Raw genomic sequence first — 14,277 nt, forward strand, 5'->3', positions numbered from 1 at the left:
CGAGGGGAGCAAGGGTGCATATGAGGGGCTGATGAATTCCTGCCTTGACAAACACACCCCAACTGGAATTTATGAGAATCCATCGACAATAAAACGCTTTTAGCTCGCTGTCTGGCCGTCATCCGGCTGCATCCCAGGAACGGTGGCATGAGGATGAAGCTGCCACATCACACATTCCCTTCTATCACCGCAGCCTCTCTCTTGACGAAACAAAATCTCCCCTTGTCTGACACTTCTGAGAACTGAAGCAAGAAAACCTCAGCGATGTTGCTGTGCCTGGAAGTCTGTGCAGAGCATGGCAGTCTCCTGAGCAAAACTTTTCCATCGCTCGTGCTGCAAAGTCAGGATGCAAATAACAAATTGGCAGGCTGGGATTTTAGAAGATTCTGCACATATCTGAGGGAACAGAAAGGTTACCACAAGACTGCTGAAGAAAAACAGATTGATGATTTCGTTGTCTGGAAGATGTGTATCATCAGCAAAGGCATAAAGCAAGGGCAAGTCCCTGGCCCTGTGGAAGCCCAGGGGAGGCTTGATGGGACTCAATCCAAATGTTGCTGGTGTAACTCTGGCAGGTCAGGGGCAGAGGCATTACTGGGGTCTACCCTGCCTGACTTGTGCACTTTTAAGCCTGGGAATTATGAAAATAATCCATTGCAGGACTCCATGGTGTTAATGTCATTTTTCTGACCAGATCCACTCGATAACCCTAACAAATCCCAACGATGAGTCAATTTTCAATGGTCAGTGCCAGCACAGAGTGACACTGGAGACCACAAGGCAGAGAGAGAAATGCTGAGACAGCCTAATGGAGCATCCAGCTCAGTCCAAACAACTTGCATGTTTTGTTTTGTTCTTTTAATTCTTGAAAAGAATTAGAAAAGGATGGCAAATTTCACCAGAAGTGAAAGAAAACCACAGAGGTCTTTGTCTGTGGGTTAAACGTTTTCAAGAACTAGCAAGAATAAATGTTTTCCTGTTTTCACTGTTTTCTGTACCTTAGGACCAAGCTAAGTAGGATATTTGCTGAGACTCCAAAGTTTTCTTATTTGGACTTGTTTTGCAGGGCTGCACATCCCAGGGAAGGAAATTAAGGTCAGAGATGAGAAAAACCCACCTAAGGGCCTGAAATAATTTTCGTTTCTCCAAGACCACCCTGTGTGGGAATGATACATTTAAAAATGGGTGGAACCTCTAAGCCTGGAATTGTATCAAGTTATTCATGAAAAATCTCTGAGATCTTTGTGTGGACCAAGATATTTGGGTGGTACTTTCTCACTCTTTCTTCAGAAAAGGCAATGTGGCCTCACAAAGTGAAAACTAGCCTTGCTTTTTCCCTGACTTTAAAAATAACTATGTATCTTGAAAAGCTGTCTCAGCAGTAGTGAAGGAATGGAAAAAAAGTCCATTATATCCCCATGGTTTCATACAGTGCAGCTGTGCTAACAGAGTGCACTGAGACTGAGACCAGGGGAAAGGCATGAAATAGTCCATGAAATGAGCAGTTGAATTTAACACTAAAGCTTCATGTAATGCAGAGATCGATTGTCCAGGTATGTGATTGCAGATGGCAGGTTTTTGTCTTTATTTTTTAGGGGGAAGAAGTCCAGAATATGAATAAATTCGAGCCCTTTGTGTTAATAAAATTTTTACTGAAATCAGTGGGGAAATTATCTTCTTATGGGAAATCTATCTTATATTAATTTAACATCTTTAAATATTCTTACAAAATATTTGGATTAAATATCCATATTCTGGTTTGATTTTACTTCTGGTCGAACATCTGTGGGATGACAGTCATATTTGAAAAGAAACAAGTCAAAAATTAATTAATTGTATTTTTATATTATTTATTACTTATTTTTAATGTAGTTATTATTTATATATATAATATAGTATAAATATTATAACTGATTAATAAATAAATTTAAAAGTAGCTTTCTTTTTTTTTTGAGAGGAGCAAGCATGCATCAACATACAGCCTTCAACAGTCCCTCTTAAGTCTTGGTGCAATTATTAGCAGTTACTAATAATTAAAAAAATATTAGTGCAGGAATAATGGAACAAATATCAACCAAATGTAGTATGCAGTTGCCACAGTGGAGCTATTCCCCCTGACTCAACGCTAACATACTGGTGGTTAGTTTATAACCCTCTTTAGGTTACAGCATTTTAACGTTTCTCCAGTGTTTATTTATTCTCTTCCCAAAGAATGTTCTGAAATATCAAGTTTACAACCTGTGGCTCATGTGATGGTAGTGGAAACAATTAAGCCAGAAACTTTCAAAGCCACTACTGGGATTTTGATGCCCAAAGTCATTAATTTTAATAAGGAGGGAGCTGCCAGTCGTCTTAAGTGGTTTGTAAAATCTCAACCCATAAAAACACCTCTCTACTGGTTCCAGTTTACTGGGAGCTCAGAGCAAGGTAAACACGTGTAAGAAAATAGTAGGTGTTAAAAGGTGGAAAGTACGTGTTCAGATATCCCTCAGACCACTCAAGGAATCAAAGGGCAGCCCCAGCCTTGAGCTGGCACATGGTGGGGCTGCTCCTGCCTGCAGCATCTCGGGGAATTACTGACTGATCACAACGTGGGGCACGGAGAAGGAAGGCAATGGAAACAGAAATCCTGAAAACAGCTCTGTTCCAGTGGCTTCCTGCCTCCCTTGGTGGCTGCTGCCATCGCTGGGACCCACCTGGTGTCTGTAGGTGCTTAGTCTGGGTCCTTCCTACCTGCCTAAACTCTCCTGTCCAAGTTCACACTCAGTTATCCTTCAAGCTGCTAAGTGGCTGCATTTGGATGTTGATACTTCACTGATCCACCATCATGGCTGGATAAAAACTAAGAACTGTCCAGTGTGGCCTGAGAGACACCCCAGTGCAAACCTGTGAGTGCCTTTCCATTTATGTGAGTCTGGAGATGGCTTTGCTTCAGCCATGAGCCTGTGCCACAGCCTAGGAATTCTTAAAGGCTTTGGGAAGCACCAAGAACTCTCAAAGGAAGTTGCTGCACTGGTGAAAATTCACCCTCAACATGAAACATGAAAGAAAGGCTTAATGGGGAAAAAAATTCAGAACCAGCAGATCTGTCTGTGATATGAAATAGAGCATGGAGTGAGTATGAATGGGTTTGAAAAAGACTCACTGGGAGTCTGAATGCTTGTGAAAAGAAGGAAAAAATGGGATTTTCTTGTCTCTTTTATTAATAAAACCAACCATGAAGAATTTTAGAATTAGTTTTAAAAAACTTCCTTTTTTTCTCTATCTTTTTGGTGTTCTCTGAAGAGTTTCATGAACTACAAGTGACAAAGTCACTGTAGTTTTTGCCAGTGAGTCTCATGGTAGCAATAATTAATTATCCATAGCTATTGGAAGGACTTTTGGATGGAACACAATGCAGTGGAAATAGAGGTGACCATTGTGATTGGTATTGTAACAGACTTCAAGAAAGTCAAAAAGGAAAAAAGCTTCCATTAGTAGTAGATGTGACTTTTTTGGAAGAGAACAAAATGTTCCATAAATGAAACATGTGGTTTCACTTGCGGCACATTTTGTACATTGTCACCAATGAAGTTTAGGATTTTTTATTACTTTTTCATTAAAATGTCTTACTGGTTTCACTCAGGAGGCAAAATTTTTCACGTGGCTTTAATTGTTTCTGTCATAAAAGTCATAGCATCCATGTAATAGAAATAGTTTTGCAGACCACAGCTTCATATTGCCTATTAATTCTCTCCCATTTTCTCTACCTACAACTCATTGGCCCATCCCAGGGACAGGAAAAGTTCTTGCAATTAAGGCTGAATATGAACTTCTACCAAAGTTAGGGGGGAAAAATAACTTTCTGTCAGTCCTGGTTTATTAGATTTTTTGTTTCAGCTATCTTAGCTCACAATAAGTTCAGATGGCTGCATACCAAAGGAAAGAGTTTATATTGACTTTCTTCTAAAATCAGTGAAACTCTAGAAGATGAAAATAAAAGGTCTTTTTCTGCATCATTCCAGTCGTGTACAAGAGGTGGTAATATTTCAAACAGGAGTGAAGAGCTCTGGCAGAATTGTTTCAAGGAGGCTTTGGGCAGGTCATTTTTATTATTACCCCCTTTTTATTTCATTATCTGCTGGAGTTCAGGTCTCACATACTCCATCCCAGCAGTGTAGCTTCCATGCTTCTGTCATCAGCCTGGACTTCCTTGTCCCCAGTCCTGACTCGGATGAGGAGGTATAGTTCTTGTTGCAGTTAAAACAATTACTTGTTTCCTACAGATGATAACCAAAGTTGGGAAAAAACCAAAAAAAATGAGGAGATAATGAGATAACTCGTGTTATCTCATTAATTTAAGATCAGCTTCTCTTCAGGTATCAGTTTTCCTCAAAGAGGGTCCTTTGCCAGCTTAGAGTTTTGTCATTTGACCTTCAGCCCAGCAGGGGAGGCAATGTTGACCCCCACCACAGATTCCAAGGCCTCTAAGAAGTAATTAAAATGCCAGAAAGCAGCAATAGCATGTCCGTTGCCTTTTCTCCATTTTTCATTTAAGTGTTTACTTGAAAGCTTCCTAGGAAACGCCACTGCTGCCTTTATTTGCTGCCCCTCAAAATCCTTGTGCACCTTCTCAGCAGTCAGCAAGCAGTGCAGTCCTCTGCTTTCACCTTTGTTTTGGCACTATTTCCCCCTTACTCATCAAATATTTAAACCTTGTGTTTTGCAGTTCAAGGACGACGAAGACAAGCCCAGCCTTGGAGGGTCCCTCAGTGACAGCCCTGCCCCCTGTCCAGCTTTCTGAGCAGGTCCCACTGGCATCTCCTTCCCTGAAGCCCCAGCAGATGGACGAAGAAGACAGCCTGTCTCCTCACCTCCTGTTGCCTGACAGCATCAGCCAGCTGGAAGAGTTTGGCAGGCAGAAGAAATGGCACAAGAAGCAGCACAAGCACCATCGCCAGAGGCAGTTCAATGACCTCTGGGTTCGGATAGAAGACAGGTGAGTCAGAGCTGTTGTGGTCCCTGTCCTCTTCCTGCTGGATCCTAAATAGATGTTCTTTGCAGATCCCAGCCCCAGGGAGGGTTGGACAGAGGCTAACTGGGAGACACAGGGAGTGAGATGATGTTTTTGTAGCCTAATGAAGAGCTGGGAGGAAAGTTCATAGGCACATTTGATCTGAAAGTAAGGAGAAGAAAAAGCTAATGCTTAAAAAATTTAAAATAGACAGAAACAAAGATTTGTCAGAGTGAAAAACAGGAAAGGAATGACAACTGAAAATATTCTGTGTTTGTCCTTCTTCTTCCAATAATTATTTTCCAATCTGTACTATAAGTTTTCAGCCCAAAGGCTTGCCCATTTTCCAACCCTGCAGAATATTCCTGGGAGTTTTTAAGATTCTGAGAAATCTGTCTGTCAACCTTCTTGACTGTGTTCTGGGGCTGAAATGTTTTAACATCTCAGACTGCATTGAAAACAGCAAACTGAAGCCAAATGAAGTACTTAACTAAATCCTCTATGTGAAGAGAATGGAGGCAGGCACTTTTCCATGGCCATTGCAATCTTGGTCTGAGGTTAAAAACTCCCATTCAGTGTTTGAATAAGAGCCTTCATGTTTGACCAGGGCTTCTCAATGTGTGCTTTTAGGATTCCTGGGCAATTTATTCTCCCACCTCTAAAGCTCTTAGTGCCTTTATCCAGGCCAAGTCATGGGCAGATAAACAGCCACAATGTTTATAGATCTTCTAACAAGTAAAAGGAATTAAGTAATATGTTTGGAACTGGCTGCTCACCTACACGTATAATGGTTGTCTTTGAGCATGACATATTCCCATTTTCCTAGCGCCTAAATTCCTTGTGAGTCTCTAAGAAGTTTCTCCCTTTGCAAAGAAAAAAGCTTCACATATTTGTGTTTTCAGATCTTTATTGTTATTATTATTATTATTATTATTATTATTATTATTATTATTATTTTATCCATTCTTTTTAATGGACCAGTTGCCTCATTTTTTTTGTAGTTCATTGTATTCTCAGAATGAATGATCTAAGGGGTTGTTATTAAGGTGGTGCATATTAACCTTAATGTAATCAGGTTTCTGAAGTCAGTGCCAGCCTCATAAGAAGGATGTTTAAGCATGAACTAGGTGGCATTTGGGTCAACATAGTTGATTGCCTCAAACTCAAGAGACTTTTCTGTCCTTCTGCCTGGGGACTGCTGACTCGTGGTGTCCCATGATGTCCCAGCATGTCACAAGGGTCTGTGGTCCTGTTCCTCATGTGTTGTACAAGTGAGATGCTTAAATAGATCTGCTGGGAGCCTGGCAGTTGGACACAATCCTCCTACCCTTATCCTATCTATCCAGAAAGGATATTGGATACTGGCAGTGGAAATGTGCAGTTGGAAGCCTAAAGTGGTGCTTGTGGATTTTTGCATATTTTGCTGGTTTTATTAAGAAATGCTCCTAGTAAAGGTATTTAAAAGGTAGTTTCGAAGGTTAGAGTTAAATTATTTCCCCTGTGTTCCTGTGAGATTTCATCTGAATCAAAGCTTTTTTATCCCTCTATTTCCATTTAATAAGGATGGAGATTGGGATGAGGAAACAAAAGTTTCTGCTCCCACCATGCTGGTGATGAACCAGACGCTGTGTGTTGCCTGCCTTGCTGAAAGATCCCATGGAGATATTAGTGGGAGATCACAGGCCCAGAAATGAGGAAAGGCTGGAAGAAGGGAAGCATGCCATAGTGCTTTCAGATGGTTTTAGTGCTTCTACAGTTCTGGAGTAACTTCTGGTGTTTTCCTGGAAACAAAGCAAAACAAAAAATACAAACTGTTCACTAAATCAGAGACTCACAACCAGCTCTGGTTTCCCCATAAATTGGATGGGGTCTCGACTTTCATAAACCAGCTGCTGCATATTGTGCTTTTGGCAGTTGGGTTTCATCAGCATTAATTGCAAGCTGGACCCTGCACAAAGCAATAAACAGCAAGTTCTCTCCAACTGGTTCCTTTCTGGTTGGAAGAAAAAGAGCAGAAATGTGTGTCTGTGACCAGACCTTGTATTGTGATAATTTTTGGGAGGAAACAAGCAGGGTGGCTGATCATATGGGTGATGGAGTGTCACCTGTGCCAAAGAGAAACATGTGGACTTCTTTGCATTGCCTCAATAATGTTTCAACAGTGGGACTTAGACTCATTTTTGGAGGGTAATCAGTGTACTAGGAAGTTCTCACTCTGGCCTGTCCCATAAATCCATTGTGTATTTGCATATAATTCAGTTGGAGTCCCTCATGCTCTGTATGGACTGAGGTCTCTGCATTTAGTATTACCTTGAGCTACGGCCCTGCATTTCCAAATGGTTCTTCTTCCAGTTTCCTAACTCACCGGTTGTCACCTGAAATTTCAATTGTTCACCTTTAAAACAAAGTAGAGGGATATAGGTCTTTGCTGTGGCTTTTGGGGGAAAGCTGGATAAAGTTCATTGTTTCCATGCAAGGTCTCCAGAATTCAGCTGTTTGAGCTGCCTTTCAACCTGAAAAGTCAAAGAGAAATATACAGGTGGAGGACAAATCCAGGCGAATTTAAACCAGGTTATTGATTCCTGTATGAACCTCATTGAACTGTGAAATGACTGTAGTTCATACAGCTTTTTTCCAAAGCTTTATTGACCATGGATTAGAGGACTTTATGAGCCATGAATTGCAGGGCTTTTATGGACTACGCATTTCTAGGCAATCTCATACACTTCCATGGAAATCTTAGGGTGTTTTCTTAAGCTACCAACACAGAAACAAAGGAAATGAACACAGGAGAACAATCTTAAAGGAACATCAAAGGTCTGACTCCAACCTATAAAAACCAGGAAATCCATAATTAATGGTTCCACTAAGACTTCAGCTCTCACAGTCATTCGGGTCTGATCCAAGGTTATAGCTACAATCTGAAATGGCCTCGTGAAAAATGAGTCATCATTTAATGCCACACATCATTATTAGCATTTACTTTCAGTTATACCTTGGAGATTGTCCTTTTCTTTTTGTTCTGTCTTAACAGCTGAGGCATTTGAGTTGGCACCCCTGTGTGGACAGTGTTTAGATTTGTGTGTTGGAGGGTTAGTACTGCTGTGGAGAATGAGAAAGCTTCTGCTCTGTCTCCTCCCTGTCTTCGACAGAGCTAAGATTTGCTGATCTCCTGGGTAATCAGCTACACTGAAGGCTATTAAAAAATAAAAAACGCTGATGAAATGTGTGGTTTCCTCTCCCTTCTGCCTCTTTCCCCCAAAATCTAAACAAACTGAAAAAGTCCTGCCTGACTGCAATTTCTGTTTGAAATGGAAAACTAAATGGAGATTTCAAGTAGCAAGATTTTTTTTTCTTTAACTACTTGATTTTGCAGAAATGTGTGGATCTGAAGTCTGTTCTTGGGAGAAATGTGAACTCAGACAAAACTCAAACCCTGGCTATCTCCCATGGCCAAAAGCCAGCTGGGGCAGCAGGGAGGCAAAACACTCGGGCTGGAAGGCTGCAGTTTGGCATACAGAGTGCTATTGTTCCTGTTGACACTGTCTTAGCTGGGCTTCCCCATGTAATATAAATAATTAATTACAGATCATTCACTGGCTTTTCGTGATGAGATACTAAGTTAATTGAAAGAATAGAGAAATGCCTGTGAGGTTCCAGTCAGTGAAGGCCAGGTCAGGATCGCACCTTTGTTGTAGCAGGCAGATGATTCAAAGCTGCCAGCAAAAGCAGCCTAATAGAACAGAGAACCTCTCCCAGCTGCTGGGGGAGTTATCCTGGGACTTAAGGCAAAGAGGGAGGAAAGCTCCTGGGAAAAAGGAGGGAGGGGAGTTATTAATTGGGAGGGTGTTTCAGGAGAGGTGAGGTTTGGAAGGAGCAATGGCAGCTAGGGGATGTGAAAGAGAATGCAGTGGTGAGAAGAAAAAAAAGTAGAAAGGATGTAATGGGCAAGTTAATTCCTGCTGCTGAGGAAGAGATCTGGGTGAAGATGGTGTTTGGAAAGAGGCTAAGGACACACACGCTTCCACAGGAAAGAAATTAAAGGAAAAGAATTGTTCTCAGAAGAGAAAGAAAGAAATTCTTGTCCCAGATGTAAGCTCAGCCCTGCAAAATCCGCCTTTAGTGGGAAATGAAATTAATTCCCCCTGTAAGTAGAAATGGCAGCTCTCTGATAGCCCAGTGCAGGCTATTCAACCCCAGATGAATGCAATAACATCACAAATATCAATTTATTTTGGAAGGAGCAGTTGTTTTAGGGGGAAAAATGTATACCAATGATGGATGAAGGGAGGCAATGTGTAATAAACTACACTGAGTTTGCCTGTACAGAGTGAACCTTATCAGTTTGGATGGAATTTAAGCACTTAGCCTGTTATCCTTTCTTTCAAGACAATGCAGTGATGGAAAACAGAACTCTGTCAACTCAGACAAACTTTTAATTCCACTTAACTGCATCTGAAAGGTAAATTTCAGTAAATTAATCCAAATTGCTTCCTTTTCACAACACATGGTGCTGAAATACAGTACTTAACTTCATTAAAGAAAAGACTGCTTTTATTTAGAAGAGACCTAGACACCTTTGAAGTCTAACAGGTAAATTGTGGTCAGATGATTTCCCTCCATATGGTAGCTTTGAGCTTGAAATTTCCATCACTGGGGCCTTGTTTGTTTAAATTACCCTGTCTGCCTCCCTGGTCAGGACAGTGCTCGGGCAGTGCCTCCTGATGCTCATGGGGAGGAGGATCACTGCCTCCTCCAGCCTGTGCAGCCAAGGCAGCAGTGTCACCTTTGCATTGATTTGCCCTGTGCTCAACTGGGGATGAGGACACAGCTTCAGGACCTCTCTAGCTCGTAGTGAGCCTGTCTCCTGTGGGATTGAACCAGCAGCCAGGAGCAGCAGGAGTGTACCTTCCCTCCCTTGTCACACCTCATTGCTGACTGAGGCTTCACTGGGTTGTGTGGCCCCTTGGCTTTCCTCCAGCATTTCTGTCTGCCGTTACCTTCCCTGTTCTCCCAGCAGGATTTCCTTCTCAGGAATCTTTGCTGATCACAGTCTCTGTCAGTGAGTGCCCCCAGGCTCCAGGGTGTGGCATACAAATACCTACAGCCATCAGAAAAACCTCGGGGTTTGTCAGCTTGAGCACAAGACCTTTCTGTCACACGGAGTGTCCCAAAACACCTCCTGGACAAATGCTCCCTCCTGGTTCCTTGGTGGAAGGTGAACCTTTATATCTTGAACTGGCCTGAATTCTGCTTTTAGTTTGCCCAGTTTTTATGAACCCTGATGGATATACAGTGTCCAGAAGAAGACATTTTGGGCAGTTCAGCAGTTGGTCCTTCTTTTCCCAGCACTGCCTATCTCTTTCAGACATGCAGTCTTGCTTCTGTGAAAGCATCCTCATCTCCTCCTGAGCAGAGAGCCAAGAGTAGGGAATACTGCATTTTCCCCTCCTTAGTTTCTTCCTGTTTCCATTTGATCCCCCTTTAAGGTGAGCAGATGGCTCAATGCCTCCTTTAAACAAGCACTAGCAGTTCTTTCACCATGCCCTTTGCACAGCCCCAAGTACACAAGACCTCCAGTGAAAGCAAAATAGCAACATGGTGTATGTCAGTGCAGTAAAACTAAGAGGTAAATCTCCTGAATGTAACATATGATATGGTGATGACATATCCTCCCTCCCTAGATGGTTTTTATTGAGGCTTCTTGGATTATCAGGTTGGTCAGAGTGCACAGAATATATTAATTAAAGCTGTGGAGCCTGGGCTCAGCACACAACTCTCTAATGCATCTCAGTAATGATGGGAAGTCTTGACATTCTTGTCCAAACCTGTAGCATCTCCATGCTAACAGACCTTCCCTGTCAGCTGGCCGTGACTGATAACTTCTTTCCCCTTGTAAAGTCAAAGAGTTAATTTGTTATCCTCCAGATGGGGCTGAAAAGATGTGCAGCCTCACTTTTACCTGCTAAACACGTGAAAAGATCCATATGTTTTACTTTGTTCTGTTGTTCTTAATAATGTGCTGCCACTGTGGGATGAAACACAGATAAACTTGGAGAAAAACAAGCAAAAGCCTTGCATGTTTACTTTCACTATTGCTTAAGTGTCTCACCACCAGTATGACCAATTCATATGAAGCACTATGCAAATGCAGTTTTAATGAAAGCTATAAATACCTGAGTGTAAAATCATTAAAGAACACAGAAGTCTTTTGGAAACATAATTTGTGCATAGATTTCAGTTTTGCTTCATTAAACTAAATTCTCTATTGGTAATGCGTTAGGTATTTTATTTTCGTGGAATTTAAATCCATCATGAATATTAAATCCATATTTCTGAAGGCGAACAAGTAACAAAATTGGAGCACACAAGTTAGGATTTTTGAACAATGAGGTATTTTTCAGCACTGGATATCCAAGAGCACTTTCTGCTCTTTCCTCCTCAACACTGATTAAGACTGAAAATACAATGCAAGATGTTTTGTGAAGCCTATGAAGTGCTTTCTTTTCCCTTCTTGCTTTCTACTTTTTATTTTGAGATGTGTTGAGTAAAGACAGTCTATAATATCTATTTATATCTGTCCCAGCTTGATGTATTTCTGACTGGGGCTGGACACAGCCCTGCCATTGCTAGCTTTGTCAAGCTGCCTGACATCTGTCTGATGCAGCACAAACAGAATGTTTGCTTAGGATTCAGTTTCAAGAGGCAGCAGCAGCTGAGTTTAGATAATCTCTTCCTCTGTGATGCACATCCCCACTTGTTGTGCTGTTTCTCAGCCAGTGCAGCCTCATTTCCTCATCCACTGCACCAGCACTCCTACAACCTGTAAACTTTGCACTTCCATCTTTCTTCATTTCCTGCTTAAATATTCTCTTCCTCCAGTGATCTTTCTATCTGTTTTTTTTTAATTCTGGCTGCACATGCTTCTATGGGCTCTGGAGAAAGGAGTAGGAAGGGACCCCTCCAATCTTCATCTGCTGCACTCCCCTCCAGCTCTCTGAGCTCACTTTGCAGGAGGCTGTGATCACACAAACACTGCACATCACGTTGCAGTCTGCCCATGCCAATTAAAGTGAGGTATTTTGGAGCCTGCAGCCTTCAGCAGAACCTCTCTGAGATGGGGACATGCCTCACTTGTGTGTCATATATCCTTGTCACCCAGCATTAATGCAAACTGCAGTACGTAGGAGGCAGAGCTAGGCATTCTTCCTCATTTTTTAACCAGGACATGCACCTCTTCCTTGTTACTTCATCATCTTTGCTTTTTCTGCCATTTTCACACAGCTGTATGTGTGTCCACCTGTACTGCAGACTGGACAGAGAGCATAGAATCCATTCTTTGCTAGATTCATGGATATCATAAAGCAGTCCAGGCTCTTTCTGCTGGTGCTTTTCCTTCTCTTGACAACTTAGCAGCCTTGGGCAGCCTCTGTGTTGGTGGCCAGTGCCAAGAGTGTTAAGGTGAACTGTGGTCTAGACACCTACAATAATAAGTCATTAGCAAAACCTTTAAGCTCATGCACTGGATCAGTTCTATATTTCTCAGACGTCAGAAATGCATTTATTTGGCACTAAGCTGAAGAAAAGGTGCCTGTGGTTACGAATGTAGGAGCACGTTTATTTTACCTATAGCTTGTTTTAATGTTAGTATTGAGCTGCCATGGTCAAATAGGTTAGACTTTGTTTAAAGTCTTGAGATTCCCATCCACAAATAGTCATAAAATCAAGGCTTCGGGATTAAATTTATAATACAAAGTGATTCCTGTGGAGCAAGGCAGAAAAGGAGGGTGCTTATTTCACTGAAAGAGTTAACACTAAGTGAGTTTGACTGTCTTCTGTGTTAACGCAAGTCTTTTTCTCCGGTTATTTTTAGTCTGTTCCAGCAGTGTGTGTCCCACTGTGGTCTGGTATGCGAGAGCTTTGCTGTGAGGTTTGCAAACACTTGTATTTCTGTGTTGTGAGAACAGAGCATTTGTGTGTTACTGGAGCGTGTGTTCCTGAAAGGAAGGGCAGACCATGCATGTGATCCATGCACGTTTTTGTTGTTGCCTGTGAATAACCATGTACAGTAAATGGGCTCTGGAAGAAAGCTTGTTAGCAGATGTCGTCATGGCCCTTCCAATTTATAAATATGAGCCTTGACATTTATATTTTCCATGTCCAAGGCTTTCACTAGCCAGATGTTCTGAGCATCGGCTTCTTGGAGTCTTTAAAAATGACTCCTCATGGCATATTATCTATTGCTCACACACACATCCCAAAAAAAAATAAAAGTTTTCTGGCTCTTATCAAACAGATAAGATGGGAAAATGCACCCTTAGGTAATTCCTCTAAACCTGAACTGGATTTAAACACAGCTCTACAAAACTCTTTATATTCACTCGACTGAAAAATAAGTTGTCTGGTTTAACAGGCAGAGCAAATTCAATACCCAAACACTGCACATTTACCCTGCAGTTTGGAGGGGCTGAGGAGCATGGTTTGTGTTAACTCACAAGGCTGACTACAGTTGCAGACACTAAAAAGTGCTGGATGGGCTCATGCCCAGGCTGAGTTGGATTCCTCAAACATAGGAATAGGTAGAAAAGCACCTGCACTCTCCATATTGCAGTTTTGGATGCAGAGGTTTTTCCTTTGGCAAGGCAAAAAAATGCCAGAATAAACCTGCTCAAGCACCACAACCCCAAGCTGGAGTTTTTTGTTTGAGTGACCTACACATCTAGCACTATCTAAGCCCTGAAAATTGCAAATCTGCTGTTCCTCTTAGCAGAGTTATATAAAATCCATAAAATATAAAAAATTCCATCTTCCAGTGAGGTACCATAAAGAAAGAGAAATGTCTTTGAATTTCAGTGGAAGTACAAACACACAACACTGTCAGTGCTAGCTCAGAGGAAAAAGGTAAGGGATAGGGAATTTATTTCTGCTATTCCCCTTCTGACTAGTGAGTCTCATGCTCTGGAAAATGAAGTGAGGAAAAGTATGACAGGGAGTAAGGCCACATTACTATTGTGGTGGGCAGCTGCTTTTATAGGAGGGGTTTAACCACAGTTAGATTGTGGTATCTAATAAGACAGATTCATTGTGGAGTGCATCGGGAGGAAATTGGATTCCCTTACACTCCCAGGAGCTGGGGTGCACTGCGGGCTGGAAACCCAGCAGGATCCCAAAGGGAAGCTTTGGTCTAAGTCCAGTTACTCACTGGGATGAAGGAGAAGTAGGATTTATTTGAATTCATATGGTTTTAATGCTGTAAGAGCCGGGTTCCTGCAATTATGAAAATG

The 14,277-nt window shown here is 41.8% G+C and overlaps 1 protein-coding gene across 1 annotated transcript in view; it reads left to right on the forward strand.

The window, feature by feature from the left end:
- The window catches only part of TRABD2B (TraB domain containing 2B), a 263,662-nt gene that overhangs the window by 234,366 nt on the left and 15,019 nt on the right, over positions 1 to 14,277 (forward strand). Inside the window, exon 6 of the mRNA XM_085067652.1 lies at positions 4,709 to 4,978. Within this exon, the coding sequence (XP_084923778.1) occupies positions 4,709 to 4,978 (270 nt within the window). The remainder of the gene's footprint in view (positions 1 to 4,708; positions 4,979 to 14,277) is intronic.

Source organism: Lichenostomus cassidix, chromosome 8 (assembly GCF_008360975.1).
Source record: "Lichenostomus cassidix isolate B80296 chromosome 8, HeHo_3.0, whole genome shotgun sequence".
NCBI lineage: Eukaryota > Metazoa > Chordata > Aves > Passeriformes > Meliphagidae > Lichenostomus > Lichenostomus cassidix.